The sequence below is a fragment of the Crinia signifera genome, chromosome 4 (assembly GCF_055691185.1).
Source record: "Crinia signifera chromosome 4, ASM5569118v1, whole genome shotgun sequence".
Taxonomy (NCBI): Eukaryota; Metazoa; Chordata; class Amphibia; order Anura; family Myobatrachidae; genus Crinia; species Crinia signifera.
The window spans coordinates 140,379,815-140,407,443 of record NC_139220.1 but is presented as its reverse complement, the minus strand read 5'-3'; the positions used below and the strand labels follow the sequence as shown (position 1 = coordinate 140,407,443).

At 42.6% G+C, this 27,629-nt stretch overlaps 1 protein-coding gene across 6 annotated transcripts in view; it reads right to left on the bottom strand.

Moving 5' to 3' along the window:
* SYT1 (synaptotagmin 1) overlaps positions 1-27,629 on the bottom strand; it is a 642,856-nt gene that overhangs the window by 117,557 nt on the left and 497,670 nt on the right. For all 6 annotated transcript variants that reach the window (XM_083182614.1, XM_083182615.1, XM_083182619.1 and 3 more), the window contains one exon: positions 539-706. In XM_083182614.1, coding sequence (XP_083038740.1) covers positions 539-706 — 168 coding nt within the window. The remainder of the gene's footprint in view (positions 1-538; positions 707-27,629) is intronic.

Below are 27,629 nucleotides of genomic sequence, written 5' to 3'. Positions count from 1 at the left end.
CTGTTCCGTATCTCTGGAATTCTCTGCCTCTCACTATTCGACTCTCAACCTCTACATATAAAACTTTAAACAGACTCTCAAGACCCACTTCTTCAACAAACCCTGCAGGCTCTCAACCTAACCCACTGTTACATGCTCACTTCTACCACTCATGTCACCCCCGTCTGTCTGCCCCCCCACTTTAGAATGTAAGCTCTCATGAGCAGAACCCTCTTCTCTCATGTGCTCTTCCTTCTTTTACCTAAACCATATCCTTACCTTCCCTCAATTGCAACTAATCTCTCAGTTTTTATTCCACCCTAATACTTATTTAAGTATCATCTGCTAATGCAGAAAGGATAATATGCCCTGTATTTGTCCTATACTATTTTAATCTGTAAGTCACAGTGTCTTGCTTTGTTTATTTGTTTATGAACTTGTTTATGCGCTGTATAAATAAATTATAATAATAAGAACCTCCTATAGGTTTTTTCAAGACACAATAAAAGTAAACATATGTTGGCAAAAGAATGTGATATAGTAAAACTTGTTTTCTTACCTCTTCTTTTTCAGCGCTAAGTAGGTCACGCCATTCTTCCGTCACATGACCAAAATCTATTTTGTTCATAAAAACCTTTACCTCCCCAATGATGTCATGCTTAGAGAAGCGATCGAAATCATAAACAGTCATCACCAGCGTCTTCCCACCTAATTCTGCGTAGGGCACCTGTAATAACACGAAAAGTTCATTATATAAGGCCATTTTTTATTCAAATCCAAACACACTTTATCACATTTACTGTATTGTATTCACAGTACATACAAATATTTTAATTCATAGGATAGGGAATTCAATTTTTTTTTGGGTGGTATTAACATATGGGCACACACAAAACAAGGACAAGTTATTCAATTGTTCAACTGTTCTGGCATGGCATTTATGCTCATAGCCATCTGAGGTGGCTAGCAGAAATCAGTGAAAAAGTTGGCAGATTGGTAGCCTGCCAACTTGTATGAACACACTAAACAGGACTTTGCAAGGGTTTTGTGTATTTAGGTGCAACAAGCGTCATAATTTATGTATGCCCCCCAAAAAATTAAATTCTCCCCACAAAATGAAAAATACAGCCCCAATCAATAAAGACCATACCATCCTATCTACTTGGTGCAGTGTACCTAAGAGACTCTACCTGGCGCAGTGTGTCTAAGGAACTCTATCTGGCACAATGTGTATAAGTGGCACTACTGTGTGATGTAATTTGAATATAGGTGTAATGCAAATTGGTACTATTATGTGGCCTCGCCCCTTCCCCATGCTATGCACTATCCCTGTTTTTACGGTGTGTGTGTGTGTGTGGAGGGGGTGGGGCACCAAAATGTCTAACTACGGCACTATTGGCATTATACACCCTTTTTCAGCATGCATCAAAGCATGCCTTCCCGACCGCTGCTCTTGCTGGAGGCTGCACTGGCCACATTCCCAGATGCCGGCCTCCATTCCTGCCCCTTGCAGTGAGGCTGCTCCCCTTCCATTATGCATGAGCCTATGGTGCGCACAATTTGTTTCTTTAAAAATTATTACATTTGGAACTGGGTCCAACATTTCCAACTTTCCAGTTTCGCCTATACTGTTGTTCGAGAGTCTAGAATTTTTTAATTGGGTATCTAGAAGTGTGGAAAGTGGCTATATTAATAGAGTATTTTAGCCATGGAAAGTCACACCGACTTCAAAATTAAGCTACACAAACTCAGAGCTATTCAATGTACATACTTTGTATAAACAATTTTAATGTAAAATGTATCAGTTTGTGCAAATCCTTTTTACCTCTAATTTCTACTTATAACTTTTCAAAACTATGATGATTGGACAAGCTGTGCAGCTATCTAGTAAGCTGTGTTTAGAGCCGTATGGGGCCCGGTGCATACAGTGGCATCACAGGGGCTGGGTGAGCATGCAGAGGGCCATGCTCATCTGTAACTGCAATCCGTATTGCTGGGCACCTGGGAGTGATTTACGTTGTGTTGAAGAATAACACAATACAAGAACTAAGTATTATAAACAATATTAATTACCTGAGCTTATTCATTCTGGCATTAAAAGAAAACACATTTTATTTAGATAAAGCCTGCATAATGTTTTGAAACAAAATTTCACACATTTACCAGAAAATAGAATTGGCTACATTCATATGTGTGTCCAATACCTTATTATCTTGTCAATGTCAAACCCCATACAAGTCTAACATAATTTAAAAGGACCAATGCTTGCCAGTTTTTATTAATGCATGCAAGAAATTATTTACCCATGAAAATTACAATCTTATGCCTTTTATTTCAGTAACCATTGTATTTCTAGAATACTGGTACATAAATAATAGGCATAATTACCCTTTAAACAGCTGTCACATTAACATATACATAAAAGCAAACAATCATTGCCTTTTTATTAATCAATTGTAGAATTGTTAATATTTTCTTTTTGGTTGATAATAGCTTTTCATATTTGGGTTCAGTCAACCTTCTTAAACATTTGCAAAACATCAAGTGCTGCTAAACCACTCTATTAAAACACAATTAAATCTACATTTAAAAGGTAATCTAAAATATATCAAAAGTCATTTATTGCTAAGCCAAATAATTCACCTTTAAGTGTTTTTTACTTAACTATTTCTGTTCATTAATATGTTTTCTTATATATGACTTTTTCCAATGCCGCAATAACCTGAGTTACTGTTGGGTTCTCTGGAAAAGTGGGATTAGAGAAAGCAGACATTGCCTGCTATGTGCCTGAACAGAGTCAATTTAAGCGTTTGGTATTAGCTTGCCTGCCATGTTGGTAACAATAATTCCACTTTCTCGTCCACGGGGGTATTGTTATGTCAGAGGAATCATGGGCCTGATTCTAGTTTGATCAATCCCCCGGGTATTCGCACCGGGGACTGATGTTTTGCCTCTGTGCATATATTTGCATGTGTAGGACAGCTGTGCAGATGATGAGGTGTTCGTACAGGAAGGGGGCGGATGGAGGCGGGACGGGGTGCTGTCATGTGGGGCCAGTATTTCCTTGGTGTGCCCACAAAAATAGTGGGTGAGCCCAGGAAAGCACTGGGTGTCCCAATGTGAATGCAGGTGGGCAGCTGCCTGCCAGGGGCGGGTGGCTGATTTCACAGGACATTAGACGCCCACCCCATTCTCGGACCCAGACACCGCAAATATAGGTGATGTATGTGAACAGGGGAAACATTATTGTATGGTTGGTGACCATCCAATGATTTTTTCCCCATAGGCTCCCCTGTGAATGGATGTTTATGCTAAACATCTATTCACACGGCGGCGGTTAGCGGGCAGCATTTCATGGTTTGCTAAGTAGTGAATTTATGCTTTTTAGTGAGTCAAACAGAATCAGGCCCCATATGTGAAATAAAACCCTACATCTTAACCACATTTTGTTATATATACACCCTATTTTTGGTCTTACGAGAATCTAGTACTATATTAAAGATTTGTTACCAACATAGGTTAATAAATAATGCTGTTGATATTATTATTATTATTATTATACATTTTAAAGCAAAGTAGTAGTGCAAATTTAGGCAGGGACAGATTCACAATGGGGTGGAAGGGGTTTTAGTTTTGAGCATCCATATAAAAATAGGCCCACCATGATGACAGCATAATGATCACCAGCCACCAGCGGGCCACACAGTCGGCCATACAGTATGTTATAAGCACTAAAATTATATCTCTATTATTCTCACAAAATGATGCAATTTTTACTCATTTAGGGTTATTAGTGCTGGCAGTAAAAGGGGGTATATGGCCAAATGTTCTTGGTCAAACCTGCACAGTACTGGCCACACCTCCTCTGCCTTGATCATTTTCAGACCAAGCCTATTTGACTATTGAAAGTTCCTGCCCAGCATTTAGGGTATGAATAAACAGTGCATTTTATGGTCAAGCATTATATGATGTGACACTGATGCAATGTTACGTGATGGGACATCGCGACCCAATAATTCTACAAATTAAATTGCCTCTTTTGTGCATAGCTACTGTATCTCTTCAATTTGCCATGGCAATGCCTAATAATGGTACTCACTATAGGAAGCAATATCATAAGCCAGAAAATTGCACCTATTAGTCTAAAATGTTTCAATTAATCACTTACTTATACAGTTGCTAACCAGATCAGGGTACTGGGAGCTAGCGAGTCACAGACATAACGATCCAAATGTCAGTTGGAGGCACCAGTGTGATTTAGACAAATCTACCGCTAATTTTAACACGGCAACAATGTAAAACCAACCTATTTTTGCCTTGCAAATTATTGCCGCTTTAAATCTTGCAGATAAATCACTGTAATTTCACCTGTGCCTGCAACTTGTAGGCTATACCATTTTGACCACATTGTTCTTTATGTGTTCTAATAGCATATTTCCAATTATAGATATTCTGAAATTATGTGAATCCTCTTTATTTCATTAACACACACTTTATGCATTTGTTAAAAAGGGATTCTGTTCATCTCACACTGCTTTATGTTTTGAAGTATGCATTTAAGTTTGAAAATGTTGTTGTGCCATATGTTATGATATTATTGCAGCTAATGGAATGACTCATCTGGGATGACTCAACTCTGAGTTGTGCATCTAATAATAATCTAGTATTATTTGTATTTCTTATTTGTTGGCCATTATCTATACCTCTAGAATAACAATCTGTGTGTTTGAATGAACAATTAATGAATGAACAGTTCAACTATACATCAGATGTATAAACAAATACTTTTCAAGCAAGATGCAGCTACATCGTATTACTGTAATGGTTACCTGTTCATTCCAGTAAATTCAATCCTTTATATTAAAAAATGTTGTTGTACTAATAATAATCTTTAAAAAAATTTTTAATATATATATATATATATATATATATATATATATATATATATATATACAGTCACAGTATTGGCCAGCACACCTCAGCGATATTCAACTTGAGTGGTGCCTTCCCTGGTTTCCCAATCAGGATTCCAAATGTAAACGACTTCTATGGGCGGCACTCACTGCATCAAAAAGACTCGAACACAAGGAGTAGTTGAAGAATCTACGTTTCGGAGCTTTATTACCGCCCCGTCATCAGGATACCTGGATATCCTGATGACGGGGCGGTAATAAAGCTCCGAAACGTAGATTCTTCAACTACTCCTTGTGTTCGAGTCTTTTTGATGCAGTGAGTGCCGCCCATAGAAGTCGTTTATATATATATATATATATATATATATATATAGCCAAGGAAGAAATCCGGCACTCCACCAATGTATAAACTGTACTTGCTCCGGTGCCTTCCCAGGTTCAAAGACCCAATGTAGTAGAATGGCAATAAGGCGTCACTCGGAGACTGCGTGAAGGTTCAAAGCTTTATTGTGGTGACCGACACCAGTGTTTCAAGCCCTTAGCTCGTTCTCAGGGTATATATATATATAACTCGAGGACAGAGGCTGGAGATGATGTCACAGACCCTCCTTGAAACCATCTGGACACATCTGCGTTTTTCCTGACACCCCCAGAAAACAGCTGGATATACCCATATTTGCTTCCTGTCAATCACCTCGTGAATGGCCACCAATGAAAAAAATAAGGATTTTACTGTAGGATGGTCTTGTGCATGCGATCTATGAACCTTATTCATATCTTTGATAATAGCTTGTGCTGTGAATTCACTGCTGTGTAATCAGGTCTGAATAACCCCCTAAATCCAGTCCATAATGCTCTTTTTTTCTCTTTCATTTTATTGGTTCTGCTCCATGACTTATAAATTAAGCAAAATAATACGTCATCTCCTACTTCAGGCAAAATGACATGAATAAGTAACATGTTACTGAATGCCGAACATGCAAAGTAAACCATTACAAAAGGACTAGTACCAAATTACCGTTTGGTTGCTACAATACAATGTTCCTTAATAAGGTTATTGATATTCTGGTCTCTTGCTGACATTTTAAAAACTCTGTATTGCAGGTCATTCCATTCCAAGGGAGAAAGCTAAATGCCAGTGTCAATACTGTGTATGTTAAATAATGATCACCTACATTTCTAAAGCAGTTGGTGGAAAAAAGATTTTTCAAATCAGTAAATATTTGGCTAGGAAACACAGAATATGCACGCAGGATAATACTGACCAACAAGTATGTTGTCTTTCTTAATAACACAAGTCACTGTATGTTACATGAGATCTTATAATAGAAGTTTCCAAATTCCATCAATTCAGTCTAATATTCATATTGTTAGGTTGAATACACACCAGATAGAAATGTTGGCAGACAGAGCATCTTGTGTATACACTTACTGATCGGCCGCTCTATGTGTTGGTTGGACTTAACACACATAGGTGGCTAGGCATTTTAATTTGATAGCCCAACTGTGACATCATCCATTACAGCAAATCGACCATCCACTGACTGCCGTACACACAGCTATATCTTGCGATATCACAGGTTACTAGCTGTGCTGTACAGCTGACATAATACAGTATGTCTGTGAACAAAATCTTTTACAAATATATTGGATATACAGTACACACCTGCTGACCACCTCACCATATGCTGGGCGGGATGTTGTAACATCCGCAGCCCTGTTCGCCCCCCCTTCGCCGGCCACCGCAGTATTAATAACAGCATATGTTCTAACATATGCCGTTATTAATGCAAGGGACAGCTCTTGCTGTCCCCTGGGATGCGGCACCGGCACTAAACTTCCAGGTGTGTGACCCGGGAGTCCATCTGCGCACTCGCAGAGTGACGCGCCGGCCGCAGGGCATGCTTGGAGGGATCCGTGATGGATCCCTCAAACAGCGCTGCGGTAAGAAGCCCATTGGCTTCTGCAGGGAATTGCAAGCTTTTGCTGGCGATTCCCTCCGCAGCGCTGCGGAGGGGGGTTAGAGCATACAGAAATGCGGTAAAAACCCAGATAACGGGGTTTTTACCACATTTCTGTCTTAGAGAATCGCCCCCATTGGCTGCTTGAATGGCCAATATATCACCAAGTGTGTAGCCTGTTTTAGGGCAGTATTCAGTGCTCCCGATTCACCATTTTTTTTTCGTTGAATCGGGCTGTTTTCACTCCTTGCGGTGAATCTCTTTCACTGAAAATCTGATTCACCCAATTCAATGTTCACTGTTCACCAAAAGCGAACAGTGAATGCCGGCCAGTTCTCCGTTTCATGCTCGCTGCAATTCGCTGGTGTATTTCAATGGGGTTTTCACTGGGATTCACAGAGAGTGTATTCAGCATGATTTTTGCCGATTCACCGTTTTGCATTCAACATCTTTTTAAGGTGAACTGGAAAGTGATCTTTTAAAATAAAGGTTTTTTTTTTCTTTTGTTGTAAAAAAATATGAAATCCGTAAGCTGCTCATTAAATATTCACTTCACACTGGTTCCGCTCATTACATATGCATGAGTAGGACCAGTGCAGCGGCTCCCTACCACCGTCCCCTGCCAGCTCTCCCGGGGGGCAGCTTCTGCTGCCTGTGTCCCTGGGAACCCTCCCCCCCTCCACACATTCGGGAACAGGCAGGGAGGCTTCTATCTCCCTGCCTGTCGCCATCTCCCAGCTCCCTGTGGCTAATAAAAATTGCCGTCAGGGGCAGCGAGCACCTGCGGAATTAAATAGGGTGAGAGGGAGGGCTGGCAGCGAATGCTCCAGCCCTCCGGAACCCTGTGAATGTGCAGCGAATCCTAATCAGGATTCGCTGCACATAGCCTAATTTAGCATTGAATACTGGCCTTAGAGTTTTGCATGAACTTAGAGGGTTATTGAATCCTAATTGCTCCCCCCCGCCAGAGCAAAGGCTACGAAAGGCCTGCAAACATATTGCAGATCAGCTGCTAGCTGCAAATCCATTCGCAACTCACTCACCTTCTAATGATTTTTTCCAGCAAGTGTTGTCTCCGCAATATAAACAGGCTGATTGGGGCCAATGCTGACGTCACACGCACTCCCCGAAAATGCCTGCACACACCAGCATTTCCTGACACTCCCAGTAAACGGCCAGTTGCCACCCACAAACTCTGGTTTCCTGTCAATCAACTTGCGAATGGCTCGCGATTAAAAAAAGATGCTGGATTTTATCGCTGGATGCATCCGTATGCATGTGAAATCATTCTATAGTCGTCCGACTCGCAAATTCGCAGCCAAGAGATCAGGTCTGAATAACCTACTTAGCCACAATTATTGTACATATCTGAGTAACATGAAATTGTGTAGTCTATAAAAGCCATCTGAAAGTACATTTTGTACAATTGTAGAACAGTTAAGTAATTAGAATTAAATTTATTAATATGCATGTAGGAATAGTGTAGAATCTTAAAAAGTAAGTGATCTGCAACTTCCAATGTTGAAAAGTGGTATTGTATTAGGAACAAATGCCATCCATTATGCCACATTATTATTCATTACTTCTTGTGTTAAAAGGAAATATACTGGAGTAGGCAGCTCTGAACTTATTGAAACAACTACATAACCTAGTACTGTATGTATCTGTAGTAGTACTGCCCCTATAAAGATTTTGGGGTACTTGTTTCCTAGAACGGCGCCCATCACATACCGTACTTAGGCCCTTATTCTGATGTGTGCGGCCGGAGCCGCATACGTTGCTCCGGCCGCACAAACCAATCCCCGCCTACATGACGGATCGCCACGGCCGTCCGTACGCGGACGGCTGGCGATCCGCATGAAAATGGTGGGGCGTACGCCTCCACCATGGTGGGAGCTGCCCCCTGCATTCGATGGTCGACGACCATCGAAGGCAGGGCCGCACGCTCCCCCCGCTCACGCAAGCTTAGACCACACGGACAATCGTCCGTGTGAAAGCTTGTATTTGGGCGGAGAGCTGACATCCGGCGATGTCAGCTTTCCGCCCCCATCACTGGCGTCATAGCCTCATTACCATGCATACGCCCCGCGTTTGCATGGGAACGCCCATGAAACGCGGGGCGTATACATAGGTAAATGAGGCTATCAAGCCCCTCACGCCCCTATACGCCCCCTTTGCGGCGTATAATTTTTGTGTGCGGCGAATTCGCCTGCACATGCGCAGAGTGACCTCTGCGCATGTGCAGAGTGAAAACATCGGCGGTACGGCCGCACGCGGGCCGTACCGCACAGATTAGAATAAGGGCCTTAGTGGTGTGCGATGCGTGCGATGCGATATTCCCGTTAAATGAACAGGAGTGCTTGTACAATGAAATATCGCATAGATTGCATGCCAGCAAATGGCATGCGATGCGATTTTTAGTTGTACAAGCTCCCTGATGGGTGCTTACAATGTTAATGTACCCCCATTGTAAACGCCACCCCCACTATCAATGCCAACCCAAAGCATGGCGAGCGGCGGCGGTACGCGTCCTCCGACCTTTTCATAACCCCACTATCCATGTCGGCGTGGAGTTGATTGTAGATAGTGTGGCGAGCGCAGCGAGCCACCGAGCCCGAAGCATGGCGAGAGGACTCGGAATACTAGCCGGAAGCGTGGCATGCGCAACGAGCCCCACATGTAAAGTAATCCGTTTCCCATCGCCACGCTTCAGGCTCGGTGGTTCGCTGCGCTCGCCACACTATCTAAAATCAACTCCACGCTGACATGTATAGTGGGGTTATGAAAAGGTTGGAGGATGCGTACTGCCGCCCCTCGCGGGCGCATCGCATGCCGCTATATTGCATGCGATGCGATTGTATAAGATGTACTACGATCAAAATTGGGGGTGCCGTGCTAGGAAACAAGTACCGATTTTGGCATATAGTACATCTGCATAGAGACATACATACCGTATAAGTCTATGCATATAACTTTATACACAGTAAGACCGTTGTGTAAGGTACTGTACTTACACAACGCCATGCATTACAATACGGAGTGCCATGCATTAGAATACAGGCATGTCAGGGGCAGTACGGATGGTGTAATGGTTAGCATTACTGCTTCACAGCGCTGAGGTCATGGGTTCGATTCCCACCATGGCCCTAACTGTACGCTGTTTATATATTCTCCCTGTACTTGCGTGGGTTTCCTCCAGGTACTCTGGTTTCCTCCCACAATCCTAAAAAAAATCCTGGTAGGTTATTTGGTCCTAACAAATTAACCCTAGAATGTCTGTGTGTGCATGCGGTAGGGAATATAGATTGTAAGGTCCACTCGGGCAGGGACTGAGGAGGTGAATGTTCAAATATTCTCTGTAAAGTGCTGCGGAATATGCGTGCGCTATATAAGAAACTGTTAATAAGTAAATAAATAATAAATGACAGGCATTTGGGAAACACATCTGGTTTAGGTAGCAGTAAGGATGCCATTATTATAATGCTTACTTATAATTCCATAACCATTCTACAGTACACATTTAATTTAATAATAAATATTATTAAATCATCTTATTCTCACTTAATTATTAATAAAAACTATAGAGGGATGTACAGTACTAAGCCTTAAAAACTGATAAAGTGGAGAGAGATAAAGAAAGAACCAGCCAATCATCTCCTAAATGGCATGTTACAGGCTTAGTACATCTGGCCCATTGTGAGCAGAACATTTTGTTCTTTGAATAGGAATGTGATTTATTTAATTTTTAGATTTAGATTTCAGCAACTATATAATTCTAGAGTGAAAATGACCTACCTATCTGTATCTCTGCCTTTGTAACAGCTGGTGCCCAGTCCTCGTAGCGGCTGCCTCCTATTATCCTGTTGTGAATGTTTGGCAGCAACAAATGCAGACAGCACTGGGCAGTGTGAAGGCATCATATTGCTAATTGACAATCTCAGTCAGATAACAGCATTAGCACTCAGAATGTGAAGTGGTCTATAATGCTGAAGAATATGCATTCAGACTGCCAGAACTGTCTTTGGCCATTACTGGCGGCTGCCAACTGGAGTCAGCTCGAAGGAGAATTTAGCAACGGCTGTATCTATGGTATATAGTGTATCTCTTTAATATTTCGATTATGGTAAACTGAATGTATAAATTCTGTTACAAATTTTTAGGACTTTTTTCTCTGCTTTATTCAGAAAAAAATGTGTAAGCTAAAAATATAAAACTATAAATCATAAAACCATAAACCACAACCTGAATGTCTAACTCATTGTCCTGTGTCCGACAAACTTTCTTTGGTTGACAGTAACTTTCCTAAATTATTAGTTTATGGATGACAGGAGCAGAGATAGCTACATATAGAGTAGTAAGTACCAGTAAGTGCACTTTCTGCCTTTCAGTTCCACCTGCATAATGGGCAGGGGCGGGCTGGGCCGGGGGGCAGAGTGCCATATGCCCCCCGGGCCGCTTACCCACCCACTGGCCGAGGGCCGTGCTGCGGCTGGATCAGCTTCTCCAGCCCTCCTGCACTGGCCGCGGCTTACAGAACACGGCCGCGGCTACAGGAAAATGGCCGCCGGCCCCCTGCACTGAGGACATGTTCTCAGTGCAGGAGGCCGGCGGCCATTTTCCTGTAGCCGCGGCCGTGTTCTGGAAGCCGCGGCCAGCGCAGGAGGGCTGGAGAAGCTGATCCAGCCGCAGCACGGCCCGCAGCTAGCGAGTGGGTAAGCGCTCTCCCCCCCCCCCCTCCCTCACCCCAGCATATGTGTTTCTGTCACTGTGGGGGCATATCTGGCACTGTGTGGGGGCATATCTGGCACTGTGTGGGGGCATATCTGGCACTGTGTGGGGGCATATCTGGCACTGTGTGGGGGCATATCTGGCACTGTGTGGGGGCATATCTGGCACTGTGTGGGGGCATATCTGGCACTGTGTGGGGGCATATCTGGCACTGTGTGGGGGCATATGTGTATCTGGCACTGTGGGGGGCATATCTGGCACTGTGGGGGCATATATGTATTTGGCACTGTGGGGGCATATGTGTATCTGGCACAGTGGGGCATATGTGTATTTGGCACTGTGGGGGCATATGTGTATCTGACACTGTGGGGGCATATGTGTATTTGGCACTGTGGGGGCATATGTGTATCTGGCACTGTGGGGCATATGTGTATTTGGCACTGTGGGGGCATATCTGGCACTGTGGGGGCATATGTGTATCTGGCACTGTGGGGGCATATGTGTATCTGGCACTGTGGGGACATATGTGTATCTGGCACTGTGGGGGCATATGTGTCTGGCACTGTGGGGGCATATGTGTATTTGGCACTGTGGGGGCATATGTGTCTCTGGCACTGTGGGGGCATATGTGTCTCTGGCACTGTGGGGGCATATCTGGCACTGTGGGGGCATATGTGTCTTTGGCACTGTGGGGGAATATGTGTCTCTGGCACTGAGGGGGCATATGTGTCTCTGGCACTGTGGGGGCATATGTGTCTCTGGCACTGTGGGGGCATATCTGGCACTGTGGGGGCATATGTGTCTTTGGCACTGTGGGGGAATATGTGTCTCTGGCACTGTGGGGGCATATGTGTCTCTGGCACTGTGGGGGCATATGTGTCTCTGGCACTCTGGGGGCATATCTGGCACTGTGGAGGAATATGCGTATTTGGCACTGTGGCAGAATATCTGGCACTGTGGCGGCATTTGTGTCTGGCACTGTGGGGGCATATGTGTATTTGGTACTGTGGCGGAATATCTTGCACTGTGGGGGCATATCTGGCACTGTGGACATCACATTGTGCGGTGTAATGGGCATCATGGTATGGGGCGTAATGGACATTACGGTGTGGGGAGCATTGGGTAATTGCCATCACAGTATGGGGTGTAATGGGCATCAAGGTGTGCAGCATAATGTGTAATTAGCATCACAGTGTGCGGTGTATTGAGTAATTAGCATCGCAGTGTTGGGCGTAATGTGTAACTGGCATCATGGTGTTCAGCATAATGTGTAATTGGCATTACGGCATGTGGCTTTATGTGTAATGGGTATTACAAGGTTCGCTAAAATGTGCAATCTGCAGGTACACAATACAATCATGGTACAGGCAACGCCCCTTATGATAGGCCACGCCCCTAATTTTTCGGCGCGCCTACGGCGCGCAAAAGCATTCCTTCCGACGGTGACTTGGCTGATTATGGGCCAGTGCTCTGGACTTGCCCCCTAGGCTAAAAGTTGCCAGCCAGCCCCTGATAATGGGGACACTGAACATTCACTGCACTGTCATTTCATTACATTTCAGGCTTACTCTAGTGTGCAATTATGTAGCTAGTAAATGTCAACATGGCTACATCTGGTGTTCTGTGTCCGTAAGGCAGATAACTGCACTTATCTAAAAACTTATTTACTGCCTTGTTATCCTACTGTACCATAGGGTTTTTCATTATACCAAGAGATAAATGAAGATAAAGTATGGCCATGGGTTATTAAATTATCTCATAGTGTAAGTTTATTATCGGTTTAATCACAAATATATTGGAAGAAACACAGTAAAAATGTAGATGTGCTGCTATTGACAATCTACACAACGCCATTGGGCACAAAATCTGCTTCTATGGGACAACAACTGACATTGTAGATTGCAAGGAGGCATAAAATGTTTATAGCAGAAGAGAAAAGAAAGCTGCCAGGGCAAAGTTTTTACGGACAGCAAAAAGGTTATGAACACCATTGTTATGCCTATAGGCGGTAAGCACTGTATCCCCAATATGTCAGCAGAGAGGCTTTGTAGAAGCTTCTTTTTACTCTGTCTCCTATGAGAAACAATAGCTCAATCAAGAGAAGGAATCCCATGCAGCGAAGGCTGATCTACTATACAGTATGTTTACAATGCACAGGTCCAGGTTATCAACGTACAGCATGGACAGTGTTAACAGTTCCTATTCTTTAATCTGCTATGACATGTTGGTGACCAAAGTCTCCAAGTAGAGAGCAAGGGCCCTCCAAGCAGGTATAGTATATGCTACTGTGCTGTGCACTGGCCATAGGAAGGGAGGGAAGGTGAAGGTAGGCAGCCATAATTAAAGTAAAATAAATAAATAAAGTAATTCAGGCAACTTTTTGGGTTATGAAAAGATTACTATTTGGAGAACACATTTAGTTTTACTTTTGTTTATGAATAAACTGTAATGTGTATTCTGCTATAGGATTGGCTTCCTTTATAAAACTGAGAGGCTAAAGCAGTGATGGTAGAAGTATATTATAGGATAGCTTGTACCAGGTACTACTGGACGGTCGCTGGTACAAGAGTTATCGTTTGGCTTGCCAGAGAGGCCCAGGTTGACTGTCCCCCTCTCACTTCCCCCCTCCCCGGAGGAGGAAATATACCTTGACTCAGGAAGTGGGTTCCTTCTCCTCTGTAGTGCCATCTTCCCAGTAATAACTGCAAGGAGATGGAACCACACAGTGAAAGCAAAGAGTTTTTTTTCTCTCTAGTGCACCTAATATTATTGGAAGATGGCACCACCCAAGGAGGAGGGATCTGCTTCCTGGATGAAAATAAGATTCTGTTATATGATCTTCTGTCCCTCGCCCCAACCACCACCCCATCTGAATGGCACCCCCTTTTGGTTAGTACCTGTATGTATTTTTTTTTTAATTGGGGCTGTGGACATGCCCATTGTTGAGCCTCCCCCAATGCAATATCTGGGCCCGGAGCTACCTTGGCAATGAGTAATACTGTACATATGTATAAATAATATGGATTCGATGTCTGTCCTCTTATACTAGATTTAATACTGTAACATAGAAGTCACAATGATTTTGGCAGAACAAAACCTTTTAAAAGACTGTTTGCATGCTCTACATATTTATATATAATCTCAGTTTGTGTTCTATAGTGTAATGGGGAATGGGGATGAAAATGTATAAGACCTGAAGTACTGTAACATATAATTATACTCTGTACGAACATCTTGGTGATTCAATAGTAACATGTTTATTTGAAATGGTGTAATCTTTTTGGAAACTGCAATCCAGAGACACATCTGTTATTTTCCTTACAAAGCAGAACCAGAATAAAAGAACATTGCGCCCAAGAACTCAAGCCTTATTGATATGTTAAGAAAAACATATCCTTAAATGCGACTACTGGAATGAATGTTTATTTACAGTATGTCGAAGATATATATATTTACTTCTTGGATTAACCCCTTTTAGGTTTATGTAATTTAGATTGCTTTTTCTGCTGGGTTTTTTCTGCTGTTTGTTCTCACGCATGCAATGTTCGAAATCGCTGCCCAGCAATCAGATCTGAATTACCTCCATTGTCAGCTACTAGTTGTAAACTTCATTAGAACTTCGGATTGGTCGGCATATCAAAAAAACATCAAAATTGCATCTCAAAAGTTAAGAAATGGCATCTCTAGAGAATCAGTCCTAGAAACCTTTACTGAAGCTGAATAGGGACAACACAAGGAGCAAATAAAGCACTGCATTTTTGGTCAAAAAGTGATTCTTACAACTACCACTAGAATACTTTTAATTAAAATCATGGCTGCCGAATGCGATTGAGTGTTAGAGAGGCTGAATATCTTAAACAATATCATTGACGTCACCGGGTCCCTTCTCTGAGTGTGCAGTTTTTGATAACATGTCATATTGAGATACATACACAGATGGGCACAGGGACGGGAGGGGGACGGTAGTTGAGAATTTGACAACGTGAGGGTTCATAGCATACACACTGGATGATATTTTAAATCAGTGGTGTCAAACTCATGGCCCTCCAGCTGTTGTGGAACTACACGTCCCAGCATGCTCTGCCACAGATTTTATATAATGGATTGCTAAAACTGTAGCATGCTGGGATGTGTAGTTGCACAACAGCTGGAGGGCCATGGGTTTGACTCCACACTGCTTTAAACAATATACTGTAGCTCAGAAGGGCAAAAATTAGCTGTAAAAACTAGCAGTGTGTACACATCTTAACAGTACAGATAATTGTCCCCTCTCAATATTTCGAGATCGCATTGGTATCATGCAAATACTATGCTAAACAACAAAGCACTCAAATAACTAGGGAAGCTCCCTGCTTGCGCAGCCTAGGCATAATGGCAGGCGCCAGGCCTGGGTTGCAGCTGCTGTCAATGAAGCGGGGGTGTGCTGCTGTATTGAGGAAGTGATGTGCCACTATCAGTGAGACGGGCATGTGTTGGTGTCAGTGAGGTGGGGATGTTTCAGTGAGATGGGGATGTTTTAGTCAGGCAGGTATGTGCTGCTTTTCTGTGAGCAATGTCTTTGAGTGATGCATTTGTTTATACTTTAGTTACATTTGCTTACAGGTGGTGCTGTGACAGTTGGAAGTAGTGCAGGTGTATAGTCAGCAGGTGGTGCTGCGACAGTTGGAAGTAGTGAAGGTGTATGGTCTCTTTGCATGTGTTACATTTGCACCACCTGTGGTTTTGGCCTTTAGAGAAAGATTTTGTTTTTGTGATCCATGCTGAATCAGGCCCGTACACCACATTATAGGCCTGAGTCAGAAGCAGGGGTGATATTGGACACAGTAGAGTGGAGTTATATAGCAAGCACTACTATGGCATAATATACAACACTTTGAGCCTGATTCTGAGTTTTACCAGTGGCGAATATGGGCACAGCGGAGAGGTGTACAAGCACCACTGTAGGTCAGTATATAGCACTATGGGCCTGATTTGACCAGGGGCGATGTTGTATGCAGTTGAGTTGATACAGCAGAACCACTATAGCATAGTATACGCCTTATAAGCCTGATTCTGAGTCTGACCACTGTTGATGTTGGACGCAGTGGAGTGATGTTTTTCATCTGAGTTGTAGACACATCCTGACGGTGTTTGTACAGGTACAGGTATATATAATAAGATGCACGCACGCAGTAGTGTATTAGAAATTACTCAGCACATGCATATGGTGGGCTAATCTGATGTAGATGTAATGAAGTATGGGTGTGTTGCTTATAGAGCTGCTGAATCATTCACATTGGAGGCTATACTCATATGGATGATCTGCACCTACAGTAGCATAGAAATGGTGAAAGTTGCTAGGGTGCAACTGACGGTGGCATCTAAAGAGGAACAAAGAATGATTACAGCGTCTGTATACACTGACAGGGGAGAATCAGTCCTTGATGCACAGATATACACCAGCAGGGCCACTGACAGGGGGGTGCTGTGGGTACAGCTGTCCTGGGCCCCAGCCTCTGGAAGGGCCCGGGCAGCTCATTTTTCCCACAGCAAACCTGCTATGTAGCAGATTAGACTAAAGTTGCAGACACACAACTGCAGCAAATGAAGCAAGGAAGGCAACAACTGTATATAATCAGGCTCTATGAGGATGGCTCGTGCTCCCATTGATACCCCTCACAGACCCCACCCCCTTTAGTGCTGCTTCAACAAATTTCCCGGACTAGTTTTCAAACCCGATCCTTCCCTGCTTACAAGACATGGTTTTACTGCCTCTTTAAAAAATCTCATGGCTGCTGCACACCCACATTACATCCAGCCCCATATGGTTAAACTGGTACAGCCATGCAACTTGACTGGTACAGTAGCACAGCATAATTTTCCTCCTTTTATGCCCCCGCTCCCCCTAAACCCCTGCAGGCATGCAAATGGTGATTTGCATAATCAGCCATTGGCAAAGCCTTGGGTGTGGGGGAAAAATCATTTGATGGTCAGCGACCATCAAATGATTTCTTCAGCGCTCGCAGATCTTGGGTGTCTCAGACCTGAAGGTGCCCTGTGCGAGGACAGGGCAGACAGCCAACACCTGCCTCCCAAACCTGTGCCACTGGGCAATTTGCATGGGAACGCCCAGCGTTCTCAAGGGAATACCCAGCGTTCTCATGGGAATGCCGATGAAATGCTGGCCGTTTTCATATACATATTGCCTGCCCGCCGCTCTACACCCCCCGCCCGGACTTCTGTAGCTGCACATGCACATAAAACCTATGCATATGTGCAGTCGCAAACAATCGGTCCCCCGGTTTAAACACACGGGGGCCCGATTGAATCAGAATACACCCCCCCCCCCCAGTGCAAATCTCAGCATAATAAAAAAAATACTGTAAAAGATTTTCAACATTTGTTTTGTTATTAGAAAATGTGCCATAAAGGATTAAAAGGATAAAAATAAACCAGCTTCTACAATGGAAAGTAAGATAAAAGAATGATTGTGAGGGGAAGCACCTGAGGGTTTAAAAAGAGTTTAGAACACAGTAAAGACTAAAGCCAGTAGGAAAATCTATCTTACTGAGTGATTATGTAGCCTGGATCTTTTATTGTCTCTGTTTGGGAACTAGAGCTGTCACCGTATGACTAAGCATGCTCTTGAAATAAAAATGGCCTACAGAAAAACAAATGGAATGTGCGTTAAAAAGATATTTAGAGGATGACAAAACATAATGAAGAATTACTGGGTGAGAGATGACATTTTTGTGGCAGAAACAGACTTGGGAATGACAATTTGTGCTTCTAAAAGCTTATTACCTATGTGCAGGCAATCTGTGAGGTGTTCAAGCAGCAGAGGTGTGGTATCATTTCTAAGTGCTATCGGATGTAAGTGCAATCTAATACAAATTTAGTCATTCATAGCAAGGAGCCATGAAAGCAAACTATGCAGCTAGAGTATTTTCTGTTGATTGTAGTGTTTCCTAGGAGTCAAGCAGTTACACTTGTGATCTGATAGTAACATCATTTTCATTTATGTTTATATATTAAAGTGTATAAGTTATGTACTGGATCTCAAGACGAATGCAGTAACATCATCAATTTATGGCCACCGCCAGAGGCGTAACTAGTATTGTGGCGCCCCCCCGCCAAAAAATTACCTTACCCCTCCGCATGCCGCCGCCGGCCCCGCATTCAGTCCGGCACCGCAGATAGCCTCCGGGCTCCGTCTCCTGCAGTAATGAAAAATGACACGACAAAATGGCTGCCCCCGTACAGCAGACAGTTTTTTTTAGGGATGTTAGAGGAGGCGGCGGCCTCCTCTAGCATCCGTAAAAACTGTCTGCTATTAGGGGGCAGCCATTTTGTCGTGACATTTTTCATTACTGCAGGAGACGGAGCCCGGAGGCTATCTGCGGTGCCGGACTGAATGCGGTGGCGGCGGCATGCGGAGGAGTAAGGGGGGGTCTGACCAGAGTGCCCGGGCACCGGGGGCGCCCCGCTGGCGCTTGCTCCCCCAAGCAGCCGCGGTGGCTGCCTTATGGTAGCTACGCCTCTGGCCACCGCAGATATCGGCTGCATCCCCCCCCCTTTGCAATTACTCCTAGCTTCGCAAATGAAAGTCAGTGGACCCGGGACACATTGTACTACCTGCATTCCCATGGGAACGGGCAGTGTTTTCATGAGGATGCCCATAAAATGCTGATTGTTACCATGGGTGACCCCCGTCCCCACAGCCGACCACCTCCAGCCTGCCCTGATCCCTGCAAATGGCTCAGAATGGGAACTGCACATGTGCATAAAAGACCATGTGCATGTGCAGTCCCACAACCATCAGGATTGGGCCGATCTTGCTGTTTAGAGAGTAGATTACAATCTACACAATCTATGTGTATTTGGAAAACAACTACTACTGTGTCTATTGTGTATAAAGGGCACTATCGTATGATATTATGTGTATAAGAGGTACTACTGTGGTCATTGAGTAAAAAGAGGCACTATTGTGTAGCATAATGTGAATAAAAGGCACTACTATGTGCTGCAATATGAATCAGCAGCATTATAGGCAGTATCATGTAAAAAGGATAGTACTGATGTGTAGTGTAAATGAAAAATGGGGAACTATTGTATGGCCACCTCCATTTCTTATGAGACTCCACCCCTTTGTGTGGTTATATACTGTCCCTCTGTAAAGTATGAGAGGAAGGGTGCATGAATAGTTTGCAGGAGGTATGCCAAACACTCTAGCTCTGGCCTTTACTATACTATTCCTACACTGTTACTATACTATTCTTACACTATAACCAGTGCTATTTTTCAGCAGGAACCAGCAGGAACTCAGTTCCTGAACCTCTAATTAAATATGACGTCATCAGGAACTGAAAATCTAATTTCCATAAGATAAGTTTTATTTATGGAATTTATTTTAAAGTACCCTGTGAGTTCCTTCGTTTCTAAATACAATAAATACATCTATCTCTCTCTCCCCCTCTCTACTATATATCACCCTGACGAAAAATGTGAAAATAATACATTTGAAATGTTGGTAACCTGTGCGTCCAGCCTTGTCGTTTTTAATGGGAGTGCCGCCGTCTATCTATTGATCTATCTATGGGGAAGCAACTACTTGTCTCCTCTGGGAGGTCACCCAGATTCATGATTGTAAGTGGAGTGCCGACCATCACACACATATATATATATATATATATATATATATATATATACACATAGATTTCATTGATCCACCCCCAGACCTGGAGTTCCTGGACCTATTTTTCCAGAAAAATAGTACTGACTATAACTATGTTATCTTTATGTCTAGATAAAGGGGTTCACACCCCAACATATTGATATCTACAGTGTGACCTTGTTTATGAGCTGCTAAGTCCCCTTGTCCCAGACATTTTACCGTGACAGTCTATAATAGAGATTTGTGACATTGAATAAAAACACATCAGGAGAACACTGGAATACAGTAATTGTCAATAAATATGTGCTACCCACTATTTTCCCCAATAGCTAGATCTTTATTAAAAGACACGCAGGGCTCCTCCCTGTACAAATCATGTGCTTCTACCCAAAACCCAATTTGTTTGCACCCCTTCTTAATCTGTGTGTTCCCCCTCTTTGTCTGTATGTGTGCATCTATGCCTTTCTTTCTGTCTGTGTGTCTCTCTCTAGGTCTGTGCACACTCCTATATATCTGAATGTGTCTGTGTGGTCTGGTCCTCCTATGTTTCTATGAGTCTTTCAATGTGTGTGCCACTCTTTGTATGCATGAAATTATGCCTATGGACCTTATTCTGGATGACTCGCAAAGATGCAAATTTCACAGCCTTGCAAGTCCACCAAATGTGTGTGCCCCCCTTGCACGCCGTGATCCCCGCAGGCATATGAACGGATGTTTAGTTTAGCATATACATTAATTTGCAGCTTGTGTGCAGGGAGGAAATCATTCGATGGTCGCTGACAATTGAATTATTGCTACAGTACTCGCAGACCTAAGACACCTCTGTGGTGTCTTAGGTCAGCGAGTGCTTTGTGTGTAAAGTGGGAGGGCAGCTAATATCCGCTTATGTCAGATTCCCCCAACCCGCACCCAAATCATTGCTGAATGTCCATTGGAACACCCAGCGTTTCATGGGAAGGCCCATAAAACGCTGGGCGGTCTCATTGCTGCGACAGCTCGCCAATGCCCCATGCCCTCGCCCGCAGTGCTATGTGCAATCAGCCAAGTGGCTGCACATGTGTATAATGGGTTATGTGCCCATGTAGTTGCACACATCGCACCCCTGCGGGAACACACAGGGGAGAGAATAGACTAGAATAAGGTCCTATGTGTCCCCATCTATATGTTCAGCTTGTGCTTCTTCAGCAAACATATATTTTGTTATTTGCCCTCCCCAGTATGCTGTGCTCCACACACAGATACTACACATTTTTTAAAACAACCCCATTCCTGCAAGACACGCCCCCTGCAGTGATTCCATATTTTTGCAGTGAGGCCATGCCTCTTTTTTTAGGCATGTGTGCATTGTTTTACTGGTTCTCACTGGAAGCCAAATTGTCTAGAAATGGCTCACTATGGATTGATTGAGAAAGGAGGCCCAAAATCAATGTCTTGTTTAGATCTCCAATAAGCCTAATTCAGCCTTAGGTCCCGTCTCCAAAATGCACAGTGAGGGAGACGGGACATAGGACTGCTGAGCCTGCACTGGAGGTAAGTATAGTAGGGCCCAGCACATGCCAGGGCCATATTGCTAATAATCTTATATTAATTGGCTGAGACTCATGACTGGTTAGTGAATATCTAATTCTATAGCATGTTCACCATAGACAAAAAATGAGCAGAGGATTGTTTTATAATCTTTACCTTAGAGATCAGTACTAAAGCTGGTTCATATTTATTGCTTTATTAAAGACTTGCAATAGATTTACAGAATATAGTATATTGCTACAAAAGTACATGGCCCAAAGGACATGTCATTGAAATGGTAGATGAGGTTCAGTGTAAAAAGAACTGTAAGGTACAGGATCTAGTTCCTGATAATAATTGTGCCACCTCTACAGCAAATGAGTATAATTGGGGACATCGAGTGATGATGAATGATGTAGTCATAGTAGTAGGTAAGAACACCAAGAGTCAGGCAGCTGCTGAAAGAGCTAATAAATCCTGGAGCACATATTGTGATAAGTAAATGTCATTTTCCATTGTAGAAATTATATCCATGATTAATGTAGAGCATCTGTGTATAACAAAGACATATGTGTGGGCTCTTGAAAGTGTTTACTTTTTTAATAAATGCAAACATGGGGTTAAATTATAATGAAAGACTTTACAAACCGAGGTTGGAAAAAAGATACTTTAGGGATTATCTAATTAATATCTACAAGCACATTCAAGGAAAAAAGTATTTGCTGACAAGCGTTTTACACACAAGATTGTAAAGGTGCCCATATGCGGTGCTACAGTATGTACGGGTGTGATGAGATGCACACTCCAACGCACATCCCATCTTACAGCACATAAAGTATGTGCTGTATGGATTCTGCATCACATCTAGTTCAAAAAGCACAGTGCTTTAGCACATTGCATGCATTTTGAACTACAGCAGATGCAATGCAATCTATTTTAAAATGCATGGTGCGCATCGCACTGTGTATGGGCACCAAGAGTAATGAGAGGCATTCACTATGACTGGAAAAAGACTGTTAGGGGAAACAGTCATTGGACAGATTCAAAAACTGTTACAATAAACAATAAACAAATGAAGCAGCCTTAACAATGGATTCAGAGAATTAATTATATTTCCATGTATGGCAAAAGGAAGGTTTTTCTCCCTGTAGCGTTAAGCCTTTCTCAGGATCAAATCATTCAGAAGTTTAATGTAAAACTTGAATCAATAAATATAATTTAAAAAATTGAGTTTGTGAATAAAATCCAACCCTCAGTCTATTTTTCTAATTAACAAAATAAAAAAGTCGAAATAAAAATACAATTTTACAGCAAACTTCTCCTTACATTATCTATAGCAGATTTCATTGTATCGTGTGCATCTGCCTTAATATAGCCAGCATCCACTTACAAATTGGATAGAACGATAATTGGCATTCATTTGTGCAGAAACATAAGAGGACAGATTGAGATTAAAAGGCACTTGCACAACTTGCACTGGCAGATGGGATGTGATTTCATTGTACAGTATATTCTAAGATGCCGAACAGCTCATCCAATCAGATGGTGAGCTCTAGGGCATTGCTTGGTTAGGAAATTGCCATTTAATTAACTTAACTTTACAATGTATACACTATCTAATTTTATTTATAAACTACCTGTCAAACATACTGGAACTAATATCATTGCTTAGAATGTTTATTCAATTATTACCCAGCTGTAGGACACAATGTTTAACATATATAACTTAAATGGAGACTTGGGATCAATACATGTTCATATGATATGATGCTGTTTTACTGTATGTTTTCTAGTTCGGTATGATGTCTTCATTTGCTTTGTTTGGTGGGCACATGCAGATTTATCTATCTATCTATCTATCTATCTATCTATCTATCTATCTATCTATCTATCTATCTATCGAGAGAGCAGAATCTGTATGTACTATTCAAATTGTGCAGGAACATATTTTTTGTGAAACAAATATGTCTGACACTAGAAGCTAACCTTGTGTGAAATATGTCTATACAGCAAGAATGTGTGAATGAATTATTTGCATAGATAAAAAAATTAAACCGCACACATGGAAACGTTTCGCTGCTGCCCTGTGCAGTAGTAATGAATTGTGCATGTCCCTATACGGTTCTCTATATGAAATGAGTGTTTCATAGAAGTACTGCAGCAGTCCAAAAATAATAACAGTGAATAATAGTCAAAAGATGTTACTGTATATTCAATATGTACTGTACTTTTAAAATTATATTATATTCACAAATTCTTGAAAATTCTAATAAGGGCCTTTTACTAGACTATAGGTCAGGAACCCTCAATGGATTTTACATTTATTCGGGACTTAATTTAAGGATGTGCACCTTTTCCATACAGTACTGCATAACTAAATGTTTTCTAAGGTTTTTAATTTTATTTATACACTGCTCAGGAACAGAGCCGACCCTAGCCTAAATGATGCCCTAGGCAAGATTTTGTCTGGTCCCCTTTCCCAGCACCATCAACCCTCATCATAGAAGTCATCATTTTGGTGCTCCTACCCGCAATATTTTAAATAGAAACAGTGCACACATTCGGTGCGTGGCCCAAACAGGGGTGTGTTCTTGCTGGGAAGGGGCATGGCCACACAATAGTACCCCCAATTCAAATTATGCCACACATTAGTGCAACTTTATTCACATTATATCTTGCGATGGTGTCCCTTATTCACATTACATCACACAGTAGTTCCACTTTACCTTATCTACATTACTCCTCACATTATTCACATTATACCCTTAGAAAAAAATCCTGAGAAAATATTGTATTTTAAGCACCTCCATGGCCACACTGCAACCCAGCACAAAGCAGTGTGTGCTGCTGCTGTAACTTAAGGGGAGGGGGCCCAGGGCCCCACACTGGGCCCTTCCATCAGACTTTGGCCTGGGTAATTTGTACCCCCTACCCCTTTCTCTCTGTACCCCTGATAATACCACACAGTAATGCCCCTTACACATGACACACATTATTAATGTCCTTATAACCATAATGCCCCTTACACATTATACCAACCTTTATTCACATTATGACACACATAATGCCCCTTACACATATGTTGCACATTATTAATGCCCTTATACACATAATGCCTGTTACACATATGTCGCACATTATTATACATGACACACATAATTCCCCTTAACATATGCCGAACACTATTGCACAAGCAATCCACCCGCAGATAGCACTCGCACAGCCGCTAACACTGTGACCTATGCCTCTGCTTGGATACAGATGTTTCCTCATATATCTTGACTCAATAAGCCATGCAGCTCCTGGCCAGTTCTGCTAACGTTGGGTGCCTTTTTTGCTGAAAATTCATCTTATTTGCATTGTTATGACCAGCACACACATGGAGCTTCCAATGATTAAAATGATATGCGGCATGCCTATATTCTGTGTGCGACAGTGGCTGTACCTGCATACGGAATGCTATGTTACAGTGATTTCCATGAATGCACTATTTCATATGCAGATACAGCCTCACTCACACACAGAATATAGGCATGTTGCATATCATTTTAATCAGCAGAAGCTGCTGATGTCCCTAGGCATTCCAAATGCCCTAGGCAATTGCCTAGTTTGCCTATGCCTAAGGCCGGCTCTGCTCTGGAAGACTGTTCATTATGCACCTTTCCTAAGCTTTACATATATTCTAAATTGAGTATAAAGTTGCACTAATGGCATAGGGTTCATTAGGTCAACACTATTAAAGTCGGCATGCATTGGGTCGACCAGTGATGGTCGACAGGCCTTAGGTCAACACCTGAAATAGGTCAAAAGGGTGTGAAAGTCAACACAAGCAGTAGGTTGACAATGGGAAGGTCAACATGAGTTTTTCACCTGTATTTGAGCCGTCATGTTCCGACAGGCGGTATTTTATGCCCTACCATTCACTACAGTGTGGTGGTAGAATAAAATAGTGTGCTGATTTTAGCGAGGTACTGTGCCCAAAGCTTAGCGAGCGCAACAAGCCATGCGAGGGGATGCGGGACATTTAGGAGGTGTCCATATCAACTGTGTCGACCTACAGGGGAGAAAAAAATACGAGAAAAACTATTTTTGACCTTTTGACTGTAGACCTTCCCATTGTCGACTTAATGCTTGTGTTGACTCTCAGACCCTGTCGACCTATTTCAGGTGTTGACCTAAGGCCTGTCGACCTTTAGTGGTTGAACCTATGCATGTCAAAGTTGGTTGACCCAATGACCCATAAACACACTAATACCCATGTGGGTTTATGTGTATTATTTAGAAACAAAAACTGGGGACATATTATACAATTATTTCAACCTTTATTGTTTCACTAAATTAATTAATAAATGTATATGGTCATATATAGTATCATACCTCCCAACTGTCCCGATTAAAGGGATAAGGAATGCTGCACACTCAAAGGGTTAAGGAACGCTACACACACCCCCAAAATGACAATGATGAGGGCTGTGCAGCAAGATCCCACCCCTTCCCTCAAGACCCCGCCTCATCCACTGAAGGCCCCACTGCCTTTTGGGCCCAGTGCTCCATTTCCTGCAGTTATACTATACCTTCTAAAGTTGTTAGGTATATAGTATACAAATAACAACATTAATATGTACAGCCAAGGTAGTCAAATCAATGTTATTGAGCATAATATTTTATATTGTCCTGTGTAAATACTGTGTGATGAAATACTGAGTTTCATTATCTGGCCATGATGTTTATTGATCTACAGACTCAATCAAATATAAATTTCCCACTGGTTTAAAGTTAGCTGCCCATCTTAAAGTTTTTATGTGCCATATGATATAGAACAAACAAGTGAAAAAAAAAGCAACCAATCACTTAACATTTATGTATTTGTTTTTGCAGTATAGGAACAACTGTGGTTGTTTGAGACTCCAGTCTTGCACAAGGACCGATGCTTGGCAGTAGCGCACGCAGGGGGGGTTTCTGAGTACACAGGAGTCTAGCAGTAATCCCCATCCAAGCCTGTTAATTGCTCTTCCCAGTCAGATATTTCAGGTTCTGTCTGACTTAGAGTTTTTCTGGAGGTATATTCCAAAAGCTGGGACTCTCCCCCTTTGATGGACACTAGTAGCTTGTCACTACTGTTCCCAGAACCAGGGATATCAACCTTCCGTGTGGAGCTGGAGCAGCTGGTTACTGCTCCAGCTCCACACACCTGCTATGTAGTTTTATATACTCGTTGGCAGATTGCTCTGCCTCCTGAACTCTGATCCCCTAGTTCCCAGTACCATTTGGTAGGTGGGATTCTCTAGTTTTTAATTCCATTAAAATCTAAGAAATGTAATTCCGGGAACTGGAGATATCTGCAGTCAAGCAAGCTGTCCTCCCACCAGAAAATTATGAAATAATAAGCCCACTCCACTATACACCCCTCCTCTGCATATTAAACTTCCTCTACCACCCTCGAAGTTATGTATCAGGGCTCCTTCATTCAGGCAAATGCCCCCTTCTCCCACCATCTGTGCAGTAAAGGGGTAATTAATGGAAATTACTGATCCAGGCCCTACAAGCTGAGTGGTTGATATAATACCCCCTACCACCTGTGGGACATCAAAGCTTCCCCCACCCCTACTGCTGGAGGATCGGTAGGGCCCCCAATACATTGCTATGCCCAGGGGTCTACACTGCTGTTGGCGCCCATGTATGTATGTATGTACAGTATGTATGTATGTGCATATATATATATTTTTTATTATTATTTATATACATTTGGTCTATCTATAATACTTTAACTGACCCGGCATATACTGGGTCACCTAATTGTCCATCTCCGTGCTTTGCTCCCCACCTTTGGAAACCCCCTTCTGAAAATCCTGCGTTTCCCCCTGCTTGGCGCATGCGCAGCCGAATTTC